The sequence below is a fragment of the Perca fluviatilis genome, chromosome 12, assembly GCF_010015445.1.
Source record: "Perca fluviatilis chromosome 12, GENO_Pfluv_1.0, whole genome shotgun sequence".
Lineage (NCBI taxonomy): Eukaryota > Metazoa > Chordata > Actinopteri > Perciformes > Percidae > Perca > Perca fluviatilis.
Genome location: NC_053123.1, coordinates 15,511,457 through 15,527,161, shown reverse-complemented (window position 1 = coordinate 15,527,161; position 15,705 = coordinate 15,511,457). Strand labels below are relative to the sequence as shown.

The following is a 15,705-nucleotide window of genomic DNA, read 5'->3' as shown; positions in this document are numbered from 1 at the left end:
ATTAGCTTTGTAATCCGCAGGACCCCCTGCTCCGGCTCAGCAGCCCCCTCCATCGGGACAATAGTGTTTATGTTTGTAAAGCTGTTCACTGGAATGCTACTCGACCAAATGGGGAGTTCAAATGTTTGAGCCTGGCCTATCGTCTTTCCCCCCTATACGAGCACATTCCAATGAAATTCCATTAATTTATCTGAGTGGGAGGACGGAGTAATCTTACTGTTCTTCTGCTAACCATACATCCACTAACAGGAGCTCATCAACAGATCTATTCTTGGTGAAAGATATCACCATATTGGTGTAATTTTCTCCACACCGTCCCTAGTGTCAAACTACTTTCTGGAAGTGCATTTAGTGAGCCTTAACACAGACATGCAACACCATACTGTATTTGATTAATGAGTGCAATCAACAGAGATACCCACAGCAGCTGCAAGAGGGAGGAACCAAATTGAACTGCCTCTGTGCAAAACTAATACAATTTGAGTGTAAAGTCAAGCTTCTCTGTTTCAGCTTTTGTTTAATAATTCTTGGAGGGAATACACACAAAAAAACCACTTACATGGCTGTGTTGTGGGTAAACATACTGTACAGTGCATTACAAAAAGGCTGGTTCAATGTTTACATTGTGGGCAAAATCACTTTGGCTTGATACAGAATGGCTTTCAGGCTGGACCTTATCCAAATACCGGAAACATTATGGAGATGGTTTGGAGCAGCAGGAAGTTGTCCAAACAAAACAAGTGATACATGAACACAGATGAGTTCCAGCCAGAGCAGATGTTGCGAGGTTGCGAAAGTGTCCTGACTGAGGTGGAGTCCGTGTTCTTGTACAAGCGAACAAAGAATATGAATCTGAAAAGTTGTTTGCCTGTAAGACAAACAAAGCTCGCAGAAGTGTAAATGCAGTGGGTTATCGAATTAAATCATTGGTTTGCTTGAAATTTGTTATATAAAAAGGTTTGAAGAAAACCCCTTTAGATAAAGTTTTGTAACTTCAAGCAAACTTTATTTTTGTAGGTGGCAGTGGGATGAATAGGAAATTATGAGCTCACAAAAAGGAGGCTGACTAATTTAATGCTGCTAAGTATAATCCTTTAGATCTTATAATCTGTCTTCTCTTAACTACAACATCCCATTATAACCACACACTCATCTTTAAAGTTGCGATGTAGCAATATACATCTGTAAGTTTACTTGACGAAGGTCCTATGACCAAAACATTCACAATTTTTGTCACCTTTTGGATATCTAATAAATTGATCTTTTTTTGTCAGTGCGTGGGCATCTTCTCTTGCCTTATTTGAACGTCTTGCTGTAGCACAACATTACATAACTAAATTCGTGAGCTGAGAATTATAAGGTTCTATCTCCGTTTAGGGTAGTTCTGAGATATTGAGCATCAAAGTTTTTACATCCCAGCTATTTTGTGAGATGGAACCTTTTTATTTTATTAATAACTAACTAAGAAAATATTTTTTTACAAAAATAACACCACACAGGCATTAATAAACACCTAAGGGATCAGATTATGTCAAAAACTCAATTTCGGCCAAAAGTGGAGATAGAACCTTATAATTCTAAGCTCACGTAATATATAACTATAAAAAATAACAAATACTATTCTAGACTCAACACACTGGAATTATTTCTGTGGTGCAATAAACGTCTGTGCCTACTTCTGCATTGAGGCCACAATCAAGCGGCTGTCCCTTTGACACCACACGAGCATGTTTCCATAAAGTCTTTGTCTTATAACAATAAAATAAGTGTAGAAAACTATGACGGTCTCAATACAACATCTCATAATGGTGGAAAATAAAACGTACACATAATTTACCACTACTATTATCGAAATATGTAGTTATTTTTTAGCAATCCCATCGTAGTGACTTCATGATAACAAACACATGGTCGCTGATCATATCAATACTTTTTTTCCATTACAAAATACAGAAAACATTGCAGCAAGCAGCAGCCTGATGGCCAAGTAGAAGTGCATGAAGCAGAGTAAGCTACAGAGTGGACAAAGTGCCTACCCACTGAGCAATTAGGACTGTGATTGGCCCAATTCCAATTTGTGTCTTCACGGACAGATTTGTCATAGCTAAAATATCTGAAAGCCTGACTGAACCTACTAACTCACTACTATGGAGACTGATATGCATTGTGACTTGTGAGCCATTTATAATACAACAAGCTTTTCATTGAAAATGACCTGCTCACTTATTTTTTATTTGCTTTGAGCCTGTGATCCCGTCACTGTAAATTCTGTGATTTGCTGATTTTGTGGGAGAATAACTTAAATGCGTTTCTAACCAAATACCAGCTGAATAAACTGGCTATTGCCCCCTATGAAAGAAAAAGAGGTGCTATGAATCTTTTTTTTAGGCCTTTATTGGTATAGGACAGCTTAGACTTGAAAGGGGAGAGAGAGGGGGAATGACATGCAGCAAAGGGCCGCAGGTCAGAGTCGAACCCGCGGCCGCTGCGTGGAGAGGTAAACCTCTATTTATGGGTGCCTGCTCTACCAGGTAGAGTAGGCACCCAGGCATCCTGCTGAAGCGCCCTTCAGCAGGACATTTTGTCATGTCCCTGCCTGGGCTTTTGAGTTTTACTGGAAATCCAAATCCTAACCCTGGTTAGGCTGGTGCACTCTGCTTTGGTTTTGTTTGGGGGGTCCAGGGTGAGAGGCACATCTTCAAACCAATAAAGACTGAAACAACAGACTGCTCTCGAGCTGTGATGGGGCCTATAACGAACTCTGGCGAGGTCCTGTTGCATTTGAATTTACTTCACTGATTGTCCATTCAAATATAAGGGGACCTCCCATTCTGCTCTGCAGATGTTCATTTTGGAAAGTCGTTAAAATCGACAAAACCTGCCTCTTTTTTACTCTGGCAACGTCAAAAGCAGCACATGTCCCAAGAAAAAACATTCAGGAAGAAAAGCCTAAAAGAAAACGAGGCTACTTTGAAGTGAACTGCTGAGCCAGCTTTTCAACTTCCAAACTATTAGACTACAAGTTAGGGCTGGTGTTACTGTATGTTAAAACTCTGTGTGCAGTGTGCACACTTTCCTGCATTTGGATCAAGTGGCACGGTGTAGATATTGCACAAGGTTGTGAAAAGTAACTAATGAACAACGTCAACTAGGGTTGCAGAGTTCCGGGAATTTTCAAAGTTGGAAGCTTTCCATGGGAATTAACGGGAATATATGGGAATTAACGGGAATTAATGGGAAAAAACTTGATATTTCTAATATTCCTTGTTATAATACTGTTAGTCTATAACAGGGAACTTAAATGTAGTTGAAAAAATATGTTTGTATAAGATGGAGTTTGTATGAATTACCCAACATTTACAGTTCATTCTCGTAAATTTCCATTAATTCCCATAATTTCCCATTAATTCCCATAATTTCCATTAATTCCCATGAAAGTTTCCAAATTGGAATGTTTCCAAAAATTCCCCAGCTTAACTTTCCATGGAAAGATTCCGGAAATTTACCGGAAAATTTCCACCCCTTTGCAACCCTACTTCCAACCACTCAAACGTCAACTGAGACCATGACTCATGAGGCCTGTACTACAAATCAAGATCAACATGCCCTGGATTTATTTCAGTTATCCGGCTTCACCTAACAACGCGGTCCCGCATCAGCTGTGTCCCGACGGTGGTTAACAACTAGTTCAATCAACCCAGGGTTTCCCAATCCAGCAACGCGCGCGTTCACATAAAAGAGGCGGTGTTTGCACAGCATGACCAATAGCAAACATCTACCAGAGCCGCATGTTTTACATAAGAAGAGCAAACTATAATTCTACATAAATATGAAGAACACAGACACGGTTTTACAGGCAAAACGCAATACACTCGCTGCTTCCTAAAACAGGAAAGAAAGTTGGCAAAAAAAAACAGCAGACGCTGTAAATGCGTAAATCACAACGCTTATCAATAGCACTTCCCTATCAGCCAGGCACAAGATCTGACCATAATTACACTTGTGCTTTCCATAAACTGTCGTTGCTTTAGCCTATTATTTCAGTTGCAACCCTGGCAGTGGGAAGCGATCGTGAGAGCAAATAAAAAACATAATTCAAACCAATGTGCGCATTGGCGACACACGGCTCAAGAAGCCAACAAACAGCCTATAGGCCTACGTAATTCCCTCTGCTGAAAATCTTTCATAACAATACCCATCAAGGAATGTTAACGGGGGTTGTCGGTCTCTAAATGTTTTAACTTTTATGAGCGCACCTCTCTCTCTCTCCGCGCACAGAGCTCTACCGGATCTTCTAAGAACGGTGACGCCGTTATCAACCGAGTATTGATTGGTCATTAGGCGGTGCTTTTACACCGGTTGATCTCCAATCTCAAACATAACCTGCTACCGAGCAGGTTAGGTGTTCAGCATAAGTTACCACAGCGATTTAACTCAGTAACAAGTGATCCACTGTAGTGATACAGAAAACCCCGGGTTGAACCTGAAGTTACCTCATTTACACCAAATCTTGCTTCGTAGTACAGACCTCTGGTGATTTTACTAACCTCAAAAACCAACAACATGCAGATCTAACAAATAGCAGTTAGCAAGTCAACGGATAAAAACAACATGAGGCTTCTGCAGAAGAGAGGAAGCCCAATACCAAACTGTAAACATACTCAACATCACTCAATGCCCCTAAAAGAGTACAACAATAATATCAACACAAGATAAAACTGACCCTGAAGCCACAACACACCACTAACATGTCACAATGCCACCGACATTTGAATGCTTTTCTGGACTTGGTTTCAGATAAAAAGCTCAACACCATGAACATCAACTAATTATTAATAGTAAACACCCACTCTTGTGCAGCACTTTGGCCGGGCAATGTCATTTTATTAGCTCAGCTGCCATCTTGGAGTCCGGACAGATCCTGACCATAATGCACTTCTCCACAGAGCAGTGACTCTCCTTTCTTTTGCATGGCCCTTGGACGGGTTCTGTTGGACAACACTGGCAACTGGCTGTGACCAACATAAAAAGGACCGGGCTGGCCTGTTCCAAGCTGCATCATCGTACACCTGCTCCTTACACAGGAAGGCCTACAGCAAAGACATTTATGGCCAAAGTACGAAGCTATCTCCGAAACTAAAGCCTTGCTCAGGAGTGCCGTCAAAATCCTGCCGGGGAAAGTTTCTTGTTCTTTCAAAACAGATTCTATTGACAGCTGGCATTCAGTACGACATTTAAGCAATGTTAAGAAAAAAGCTCTGCTCTTGCTATTCTGTAGCTGAGACAGAGGGTCACAGTCCAGCACCTAAACAAGGTTCAGGGACTGTTGTCATCAGGTATGATCATACTGAATACCCTCTGAAAGGTTTTAGAAACATTTTAAAGTCAATATTGCTTTGCTTGGTCAGTACTCTCTGCCACCCACGCTGCAGTGCAGAAAACCAAACCACCCCCAAACGTGCGGATGTCAAAACTAAACTGAGAACAACAATAGTGATTGAAGCCCCAGTGGTTTCATCTCAGCGGTGCCTGCACACAGCCAAGAGGGACCTGTTCCCACACAATCAGCTGACCCTCTGCCAGCCAGGAAAGATGCCTCCAGGCTCTCCTGCGGAGTTTGAGCAGCACATTATCACCGCGGCACCCCTTAAACGTTCCTTCCGAGAGGCTGCGAAGGCCTGCACACTGGCTGCCCGGATCTCATCGATCCCCAAGCATTTCATGCTCAGCTCTGTTACGGCTAATTGGTGGGTGAGCATCCCGGGGCTACGACTACAGTACACAAACACACATGCCCATACACAAGCATGTATGCACACACATATTTGGGTATGTGTGGTGGCCTCTCGCAGCCTGCCGGGTCTGGGTCCAGTGCCAGGCTCGTCTTGGGCTCTCCACAGAATAAAGAGCAGCTCTGTTCCCCGGGCCTGCTGCACGGGATTCCGCCAGTGTTCACCCTCTGTTCCTCAGACAATACCCATTGTTCTGCTTTTTAATGAAGAAGAGTTGACATGGAAAAACTGGGAGGGTTAGCTTAGTCACTTCCTGGGTCCCATGTAGCAATGTATGACATAGACGGATCACGGTGTTCACACAGAGGTTAAGACTGGGAGAGACAACATACGCTCTGTGAAATCCTCAAAGTCAAACTGTCTTTCAGAATAAACTAAATGTATGTACGTATACATACATAATGCCACTACCTAAGTTTATCCATTTTTTTTCTTCTCACGTCTGTGAAACTTCACTGGAGGGAAGAACACATGTTTTGAGTTCATAAGTATGTTCTGATGATGGTGGAAGAGAGTCTGAAATCTCCCATAGGCATTCAGGTGAGTGGAGATGTGGTGACAGCAAAGACCAGATTTGATACTAATCATTTTCATTCCCAACCATTTAGCAACTCCTTATGCTTTGTTTGAAAGCATCTGCATCTCTTGTGTTTCTCCACTCATTTATTCAGGTTTTTACCTATCTGTGCATACACCTACATGTCTTTAATTAGAGGTTATATGTAGATATCAAATTACAAAATAGTAATTGTGAAAAATGATCTTTTCCATAACAATACAGTGTTTGAAGCGGTGACAAAGCCAATGTTTAAAGCAGCATTAATCCATGTTTTGGGCTGCCTGGGGGCAGAACTTCACAAGCTCAACATCACGTGCACATTTGACATACTGTTAATGTAACAAATTACACTTAAGTTAAATGTGATGGTTACTCTTGATGATTATTTTTAGGAGTAGATTTCAGATGCAGGGCCGCACAGCACAAATAACAACAGCAGCTCAGGATGCTCCAGCAGCCTTTAAACAAAGTAGCTTACATGTAATCTGTACAGTATATTAAGAAGAGCAGCTACAACAACAGCTAAGCCTATCCCCATATGGCATTTAAACAAGCAACGGCTGTAAACTTCTCTGCCTCCCTGACAGCAGTCATGATATTCAGCAAACACTACAGCCCTGAGATTGAAGTGGATGGTATCCTGGATGTGGGTATAATTTTATTTGATGTCAGCTCTGTGGCTAGCTGAGGCAGAGGAGCAGACATGAGGCCTAAGCTGAATTCCTGCTACACAGAGTCATTTTCCTGTGGTTCAGCACGAAGCATATAGACTCATTCTGTACAGTGACTCACAAAGATTGACTGCAGTCATTTCACGTGCTTTCAGCCAGTGTGCACTTATAGACTGAGAGACAAAATTTTCACTTTGAAGCATTGCTTATGTCCTCTAATGGTTTGCTAAATGACAGTGCTGGACTGATTAGGGCAATAAGTGCAGAGTAGATTGATCTACCGGGATGTTGATATGACCAGTAGATTCACTGGGATTTCAGCATTGTGCTGTGCAGAGTAAACATCAAGAGGGCTGCTTTGATACTGGCTAATCATCATGTGTGACCCATCTTCTTCTTGTAGACTTGTCTCACCAACACTATGGCAACCACAAGAGAGGTGAAGACTTGCAAACATGCTTTCCAGAGTAACTACAGAGCCATTTCCCCTGGATGCTGCATGGGAAAACCTAAGCCCCCAAAACACTACAACCAGTAACATTTACAAGACACAGCAAACTGCCCACTAAAAAAAACAATGAATAAATTCCATCTTACACCTGCATGGAAATCGACCCCTTGTGCTTTAAACAACGAATATTTGGGTTTGATCTGTACCTCGCTTCATGGCCAAGGTTACATGTGAATTAGCCTTTCTTATCACGGCAGAGGCCACGAATTACAATTAGCCCAAGACTATTTCGAAGATTAGCCCTTAGCTCCAGGGTTTCATGACAGAGGCTTCAATGAGAGCTTTTTATTTAGTAGAAAATGCTGACTCAGCCAGCAACTATCCCATAAATTATCTGGCTATGTATGTAGAAAGTGGAACTACAGTACCACTTTCTACATACATAGCCAGATGATTGGATATGACTGGTAGAAACTCAAACTGAGCTAAAATATCAGACTGGAAATCCTAATATGCATGCCAGCGAATGCTGGTATAATACCACACACAGTGTTATCTAAACAAGGGGTGTTAAAATGTAACTGACTTTAGCTGTAAATGAGCTGAAGTCAGTTAAAAGTCTGTTGTTAGTTATGTTAAATGGACATTTAACAGAACTACTTTTTTTCTTACGGTTGTCAGGTAAGCGACAGTAAGCAGAGTGTAGTATAATGTGTGTTTGTGTACATAGAAAAATCACAAAGATTAGACATATTTAATTATTAACTTAAAAAAAGCCAACATCTTCATTGAGCTTTAAAGTTCATTCTTGCCCTTGGAAACAAAACAATCTCCACTCAAGGTCCACTAACTCCACATGTTTCCTGGTTTTTAACCTTCAGCAGAAACAGTTTTGTCAACCACATTCTTCATCATCTTCTTTTAAATGGAAACTAACAGCCCTGGTATCTCCAATTATTACTGCGAGCAGACACAACAAGTAAATGGCTACTGTCAGAAATGTGCCTTTAACACCAAGTAGCAAATACTGCCAAGTACCCAAAATTGTCATCAAATACTTCTTCAGATTCTTAGTCTTGTTTATGTATATGGTATTTTCTAATGTAATTGAGGAAATCAAGAAGCGTTGCTAATTTTAGATTGTGTTTTATTCATCTGGATCTAAGAATCAAATAACTTGTACAGCTGATGATCTATAAATCTTACTGCAGGAATTAGTCCTATTCTACATGTGTGGTTACATGTCTTTGTGATCCGCTCAGATGATAGAGGTCATAAACCAATATTTAAAAAAAAAAAAAAGGGCTTTTCACCAGCATGGACCCAAATTCAAAGACTGTATGTCCTTGATAAGAAATTCAAGGGTTGAGTGAGACAAGTGCTTGAATGTGGTGGCACAGCACGAGCCTTTAATCCAAATGGCTCCCTGCTGCGATCCAGGGCTAGCCTGTTGATCAAACATATTAGGAGTGGCAGTTCAACAGTCCTGCAGCTATTCCATCACGCCTAGGTTGAGAATATGTTGAGGGAAGACTTGCATCAAGTCCAAAATATATGTAATTGTTGCAAATATTGTCTTTTAGGTATTTTACGAATGATAAAAGGAACAGATGAAGGAAAGAAATTACCAATAAAAAAAGGACCTTTGATCGGCAGCCAACTACACCTAAATGTTGATTCATCAGCACTGGTAATCACGAATATGTTGGGATACGAGACGACAGAGGCGTGACGAGGTATCTTCCCAATCATCTGCTATTCAAACTGAAGTGAGGTCATCAGAGTCACAGTGCCACTCACTCCCGCAATCAATGGAGCCAAGTGCCATCAGGCACGGCTGAGACACATTAGGGTTTAAATGGCAGTAAATAAAACTAAATGCTGTGAATATAGCACTAAATTCTTCTAATGCTGGAGGGCTTCCATCCCGCCAAGAGCTGAGGCATCATGCTGGCAGCAAGGGAAGAGGAAGGGAGGGAGTGGGGGAGTTCCTGACATGCTGCGAGGATCGGCTTTTCTGACAGCCAGCCCACGAAATCCTCGAGTTTTTAGACAGGTAGATTTTCTTCTGGAAAGCATAATAAGGATTAACCTAGTTTTGTAAACCAAATGTATGGATCCTAATTGTTATCTCATCCCTGACATGTTTTGCTCTCTAAGTGTTTATAAACCCAGATGTAAAAGGGGAAACCTCAATGTTAAAAAAATAAAATAAAAAAGTAGGTGATTCTAAAAGCAGACGTGATTACGAAGAAGGCCCAAATCCCTCTTTGGTGTTACATCAAACCTCTCCACCTCAAAGTCTGCTGCATCCAGCGCAGAATGGGATTCATCAGTGTCTGACAAGCAGCAATCACACCCCAATACAACAGTGGCACGCAATGATTTTACTTCCACCTAAACTTGATCCACTTTCTGTAATGGGCTTACAGACTAAAACAAAGCACTGTACCAGAAAAAAAAGCAGCCAAGATAAATAGATAGAAAATGAAACACATCAATCATGCTGCTGTGAGAACCTGCTTGCTCATGTCGAATTCCTTCTACTTAGCAACTAATGTTCATGAGAGCAGTAGGCCAGGCGACAATCACGTTTGACCCACATTTTGCCAGCTCTCAAATGTCACCTTCACTGCACTGTTCTTCTATTTAGGCCTTCATTCACTGACTGGGCTGTGTGCTGGAAATTCTTCTCATCAGCAAATAGTTATTTCTTACACACAATAATGATCTCTATAATAATGCTGTAGAGCACAAGAGAACATCATGCTTGCTTTAGTCCTTTTTACAACTACATTCACACAAATCAGTCAACAACCAACATTGGTAATATGAGTTTTTGTCAACCATCAATGTAAACACTTTCCCTCGTGACCTGAAGGCACTTTGAAGTCATGAGGAGCTTTTTAACAACACCAGGAATGTTCAGCATTCACCCCCAGGTAACATAATTGTTGACAGATGCTATTGACACTTTATGATGTGACAGATGTTTCAAAAAGGAGCTGGCATGCTGGGCACTTAGAGCTTCAGTAGTGAGCCAGCACTCATAAAGTTGGCAAAAAGACTTGCCATAAAACCAATAATTTGACTGCAGGTGTCTCATGTGACTACACTTGGAAATTTACAGAAGAATCGAGGCTGGACATAGGCTGCTAAATGAGAAGACTGCTGTACAGTAAACATTTATTATCTTGGATTTGGAGTCAGGGGAGCCCAGATGTGAGGTTTGACGGCATGGTGTAGCAAAAAAAAAAGTGGAAAGCCTCACAAACTCTTGAGTCAACAACAACAATAAAAGAATTGAGCATCAATGTGCTCATAGTCCTGCTAAAACTTTATCACTACTTTAATAAGGATTGTAAAGACTTTAGAAAATGTTACCTCATTCTCAAATTTGTATTCTAGCAGTGCAACAGATGCAAATCTCTTGTACCTCTGACACAAGTGCCTTTTTTCTCGGAATACCCCTTTTCTCTGAACAACAAAGGACAGGCGTGCTGGACAAACAAGAGGTCCAACCTACACACAGCTGTCCCGAGCCAGGACACCGAAGCATGGAGGGGAACAAAGAAAAGACAGATGGAAATGTTGTTGTTTTTTCTTACCAAAACGGTTGCAAACCTTTCCTCCAGTTCACCTGGCTCCGGCATGGGTAGTTTCAGAGGCATGTTGTGTCCTCTGAAATCAGTGTGCTGGTCCATGCTCCCTGCGTTCCCCATGTTTGACCAACCAGTAAAACTTTCTCCCTCTTTCTTCCACTTCAGACAATTTCCCGCACGGCGAAAAGGAAAACAAATATCCGTACGTCCTTTGGTTTATCGCTCTCACAGACTCCTTACAGGTCCTGGTTACTTCTTCAACATAAAGCACATGTGAGGGAGGCAGTATAATGCGACGGGTCCGAGAAGCAGCAGCAGCGGCAGCAGCAGCAGAGACCCTGGTGAGGCATTTTCACGGCGGAACGAGGAGACCAAACTTGACTGGATCCACACGGACCTTTCTTCTCGGTTATCCGTATCTTGCACAATTTCGGCTCCACTCCCAGCCGGTAGTAATGACGACGTGCATGATTCACGCTTATTGCAATCCCCCTCTGTCTGTTAGTAGAGAGTGGAGCTGGCTTCACTAATCCCTCCGCTGCTGTGCTGACCAGCTAGTTAAGGAGGGGGCTCCACACACACACCACGGCCGCACACACTCTCCCTACAATGAGTCTTTTCAGGGGGCAAGCCTCCCACTTTTCCCCCGTAGCTAGGAGATGATATTTTTCAGTGTTGCATTGTGGTACTTCGAGTCCATTGTGAGCGATATATCCCGCCTCAGATATTTAACTTGGGCTATATGTATTGTATTCTTTTACTCTTTGTATTGAATACTTTACTGTACGTGCTTTTTTTCCATGTGTATTTGTGCTTTTTTTACATGTGTATTTATGTGTACACATGTATAAGAGCCACGTTTTAGAGTAATTACTTTCAAAAATCATATGAGACAGTATTTCCCAAAGTTGCTCTTGATTGTGTAGGCTAAACCACATCTAGAAGTTGCACTCAGGAACTACTCGTGTAATTGAACTGCATGTGGTTTAAAACAGCATGATTATATCCTGAGTTAAAGCACGTTTAAAAACCATGGCATGAAAAGCAAATGTTATAGACTCTTCAGACTTACAGATAAAGGTACAGATGTGACTATTGTTTTTTCTTTTTCTTTCTTTTCTTATCTATTGCGTATATTTATCGCGTGTGTCTGTCTTTTGTGTGTTTCTGTGCAAATTGAATTGAATTGTATAGTTTAAGTGTGAGTGTGGCTGCATTATTAATCACAATCATTTTAATTACTTTTTCTTCAGAGGGCTCCGTGAGATGCTTTCAGTGGCAAACTGAAAAAAAACCCGTTTTCTATCATTAAATTCTGTAGCCTACTTGGAGGTATTGTGTGACTAGTTTAACCTTTCCTGCCCCCTACTCGAGTTGTCTAACATCTCCCATCAGCCAATCAGCCTTGGGATAGAACCATTAGCAAATACAGGTCTTTTTTTTTACCAGATTACTGTATATTTGATTTTTTACTTTAAAATCATCCCTGAGTGAGAGCAATGGGCCCTTTTCCCCCAAAGACATTTTGACATGAAAAGCACAAGTCAAAATGTCTACTGTTAAAAAGACATAATTCAAAGTGATCCAAAATCCAGTGCCTCAAGTACATTTGTTCACTCATAGCCTATAGAAAAACTCAAGAATTATTGTAAGACAACAATTTCATGATAACACTGCCACTGACACATGTATGCTCCCTCAACATGCATTGAGATAATCTGATCTGCTGACAGGGTGGGGACCACATTACGCACAAGAGGGTGACATCAGCTTGCAGCGCTCTGGAGACGATCCAGAGGTTCTCCAGATGCACAGTGTTTTTATTCAGGCTGCTGGACTGATTCAACGGGGGAGGCTGTCACATCTGAGGTTGCTGGCATGGACACATTGAGAAAGCAAAACATGGCTGACTGACCTCATACGATCATTATGTGTTCCAAGTTAGGGCTGATTGCTCTGTCTGAAGACCCCTCCCCTTGTGGTTGTGTACTGTATAGTGTGTATAGTATAGCCTACTGTGTATTACATATTTATGCACTTTTTATTTACTTAGAGGATGCTGCTCATTCTGGTGAAATTGGTAACACATCAAGAGCAACTACCACTGAGAAGAAAGGAACTTTAGGATCAGAATTCAGCCCAATAAATATCGACACTGTTATCCCGAATTAGTTGACTTTACTAGAAATTTGCGTGGAAACCCGTTGCCTTAAACCGTCTGACTTTTTATACAAGGTGAAACTTAACAGATCAGGTTGTATTAATACAGAGCGGTATTTGATGGAGTAGACAAATCAATTTTACATTAGTATAAATGTAATTACTAATTATTCATTACTAAAAACAACAGTAAACATAAATAATTTTTTTCTGGGGTCATGTTGTCTAAAATAAGCATGTTAAGTTAAAACTATAGTGCATAGTTTCTGTCTCCCCCATGAGAAATTCTAAGTAGCCTAACGACAGCAAAACTGTCGGCGCATTCACATGATACAAGCCTTCCATGGCCGCGCACCGCCCCCACCCCTCCTCTATGTAGTTGCTAGTGGCCAAGGAGGACACGGAGGATTTAAGAAAACAGGATGGGGCGCCCAGATAGTTCAGTTGGTAGAGCGGGCGCCCATATATAGAGGTTTACTCCTCGATGCAGCGGGCCGGTTCGACTCCGACCTGCGGCCCTTTGCTGTATGTCATTCCCCCTCTCTCTCCCTTTCATTTATTCAGCTGTCCTGTCAATAAAGGCCTAAAAACTAAAAGATGGACTCTTCAGAAGAGGTAATTATCTTCACTTGAGTTTCTGTGCGCAAAAGTGGCCAGACAACACCAGTTTATACTGAGAACTACAGAGAGAGTTTTGTGGAGCTGAGTCTTATCTTTGTATTAACTCATTTGGCAACAGAACATCGATTCATATAAAAACGTTAAGCACTAAAGCTTTAACATGCAAAGAAACGTAACAAACATTAGGCTACTTATCTCTACTACAGACAGTTGATTCTATAAATATTAGTTTTCCTTTATAACAGTATAACTTTTGGAATACTGTAAATAATACATTAATTCCAAAAGAAATAAGGAGAACAAGACACTATAACTTTCAACTGACAAGTACTGCATAGACAGTTTCACCCAGCAGACAGAATTACTAGCTTTCAATCTGTGTTGGCCCCTGACGGTTCCTTCACTGCCCAGTCATGAACACTAAATCCACCATACAAAACTAAAGCCCAGATAAACAAATGCCAACCCAAAACATTAAAAGAACATTATTAAAACGCACTTTAACTAGGACAGAAACCGTTTATATTTTTCCCCCATAAGCCTTTGCATCACTTCAGCGCAGAACAGTTCAAATGACCCCGCCACTCCAATTCAGAAATTTAACATCCTTAGTTATCTCTGCTTAATATGATCTGTGCACTGCATAGTTAAACTGATTATTACAAACAACTAATGTGATTTAGTAATGAAAATGTTTTTTTAACAAAACATGAAACAATAAGTAGTGACCACTAAAAAGTTTAATTACAACTAAATCTTGGTTTACAGTGATAGGACTAAAATACAAATTATGGTTTATAATGAAGACAGATGACGCTAAACTATTATTCTATTTAAGAAAGTGTGTAGAGATTTAAAAAAAAAATCCAATACGATTTTTTTCTTTACTCTGACCTTTTTTTCCTCATGACACATGTATTACTTTGTTACAGATTACAGCCTACATTTTGTGTAAAATGTTGTGTTAAATGTGTACACTAAAGTGACTACAAAAATATAATATAAACAAGTAATAAGTGAATGATCAGAAAATAGGAAATAAACTGTGGTGTATTTTTAAGGACCATGGTCGATGTAATCTTCTATAGAAAGCCCCAGAGTAGAATTGAGCAGGTGGGCCCCTGTTAACCCCCGTTGCTTCCTACTCTGTGCATTGTGTACAGTGCCCCAAATTTGCTGTGTGGTAATCTGATTAAACACAAATTAATCAGGAACATGCATCATTTAAGAACAGCATCACTATCTCAAAACAGGGCCCACCTGAAGGCTCTTATCAGTGTAAAATGTGTTTTTAAGTGAAACTGGGACTGGGGCCCAGTTGGTAATCTAGCTTCATGAAGAAGGGCCAAATTTCATTTCCATACAGATTATTAGTTCTTATGCCCTTATAGCTTTCATCCACAAATGAACATAAACTCAAACATATACAAAATAAATTCAAAATAATTTAGTTATTCTAAGTACTGTGACTGTGTAGTTGGACTCAATAATCCACCTATTATCTTGTCACAATAATAAACAAATGGACCTTACTGTACACTGACAGCAGAGCAATGCATGACATAAGACAGACAATGAATGAGCTTTAAAACAATAACAATAATACAAAGCGTCTGTCCATTAACTGCAGTGAAAAAAACAATTGAGGGTATGTGCTGCCTTACAAGCGTCCCTGAGACAGCTGATGGTGACTCAGCACAACAAAAAACGATAACGCGTTGACAGGAATCTTGTCTGTTACAGCTAGTCTGCATGTTCCTCTATACAATATATACATACAGACTGAGGAAGTTTTTAATGTATTGGGGGAGGGGGCACCTTTGCAGCTGCATCTTTGAGCGGTTTGAGG

At 40.8% G+C, this 15,705-nt stretch overlaps 1 protein-coding gene across 23 annotated transcripts in view; it reads right to left on the bottom strand.

The window, feature by feature from the left end:
* The window catches only part of fmnl2a (formin-like 2a), a 50,382-nt gene extending 38,681 nt beyond the window's left edge, over positions 1–11,701 (bottom strand). For 14 of the 23 annotated variants that reach the window (XM_039817509.1, XM_039817503.1, XM_039817506.1 and 11 more), the window contains exon 1: positions 11,082–11,700. In XM_039817509.1, coding sequence (XP_039673443.1) covers positions 11,082–11,195 — 114 coding nt within the window. In that variant the 5' untranslated portion in view covers positions 11,196–11,700. Of the gene's footprint in view, positions 1–11,081 lie in introns of all 23 variants that reach the window. The other 9 variants (XM_039817517.1, XM_039817513.1, XM_039817515.1 and 6 more) reach the window with 4 other exon arrangements.
* Between the last annotated feature and the right edge of the window lie 4,004 nt (positions 11,702–15,705).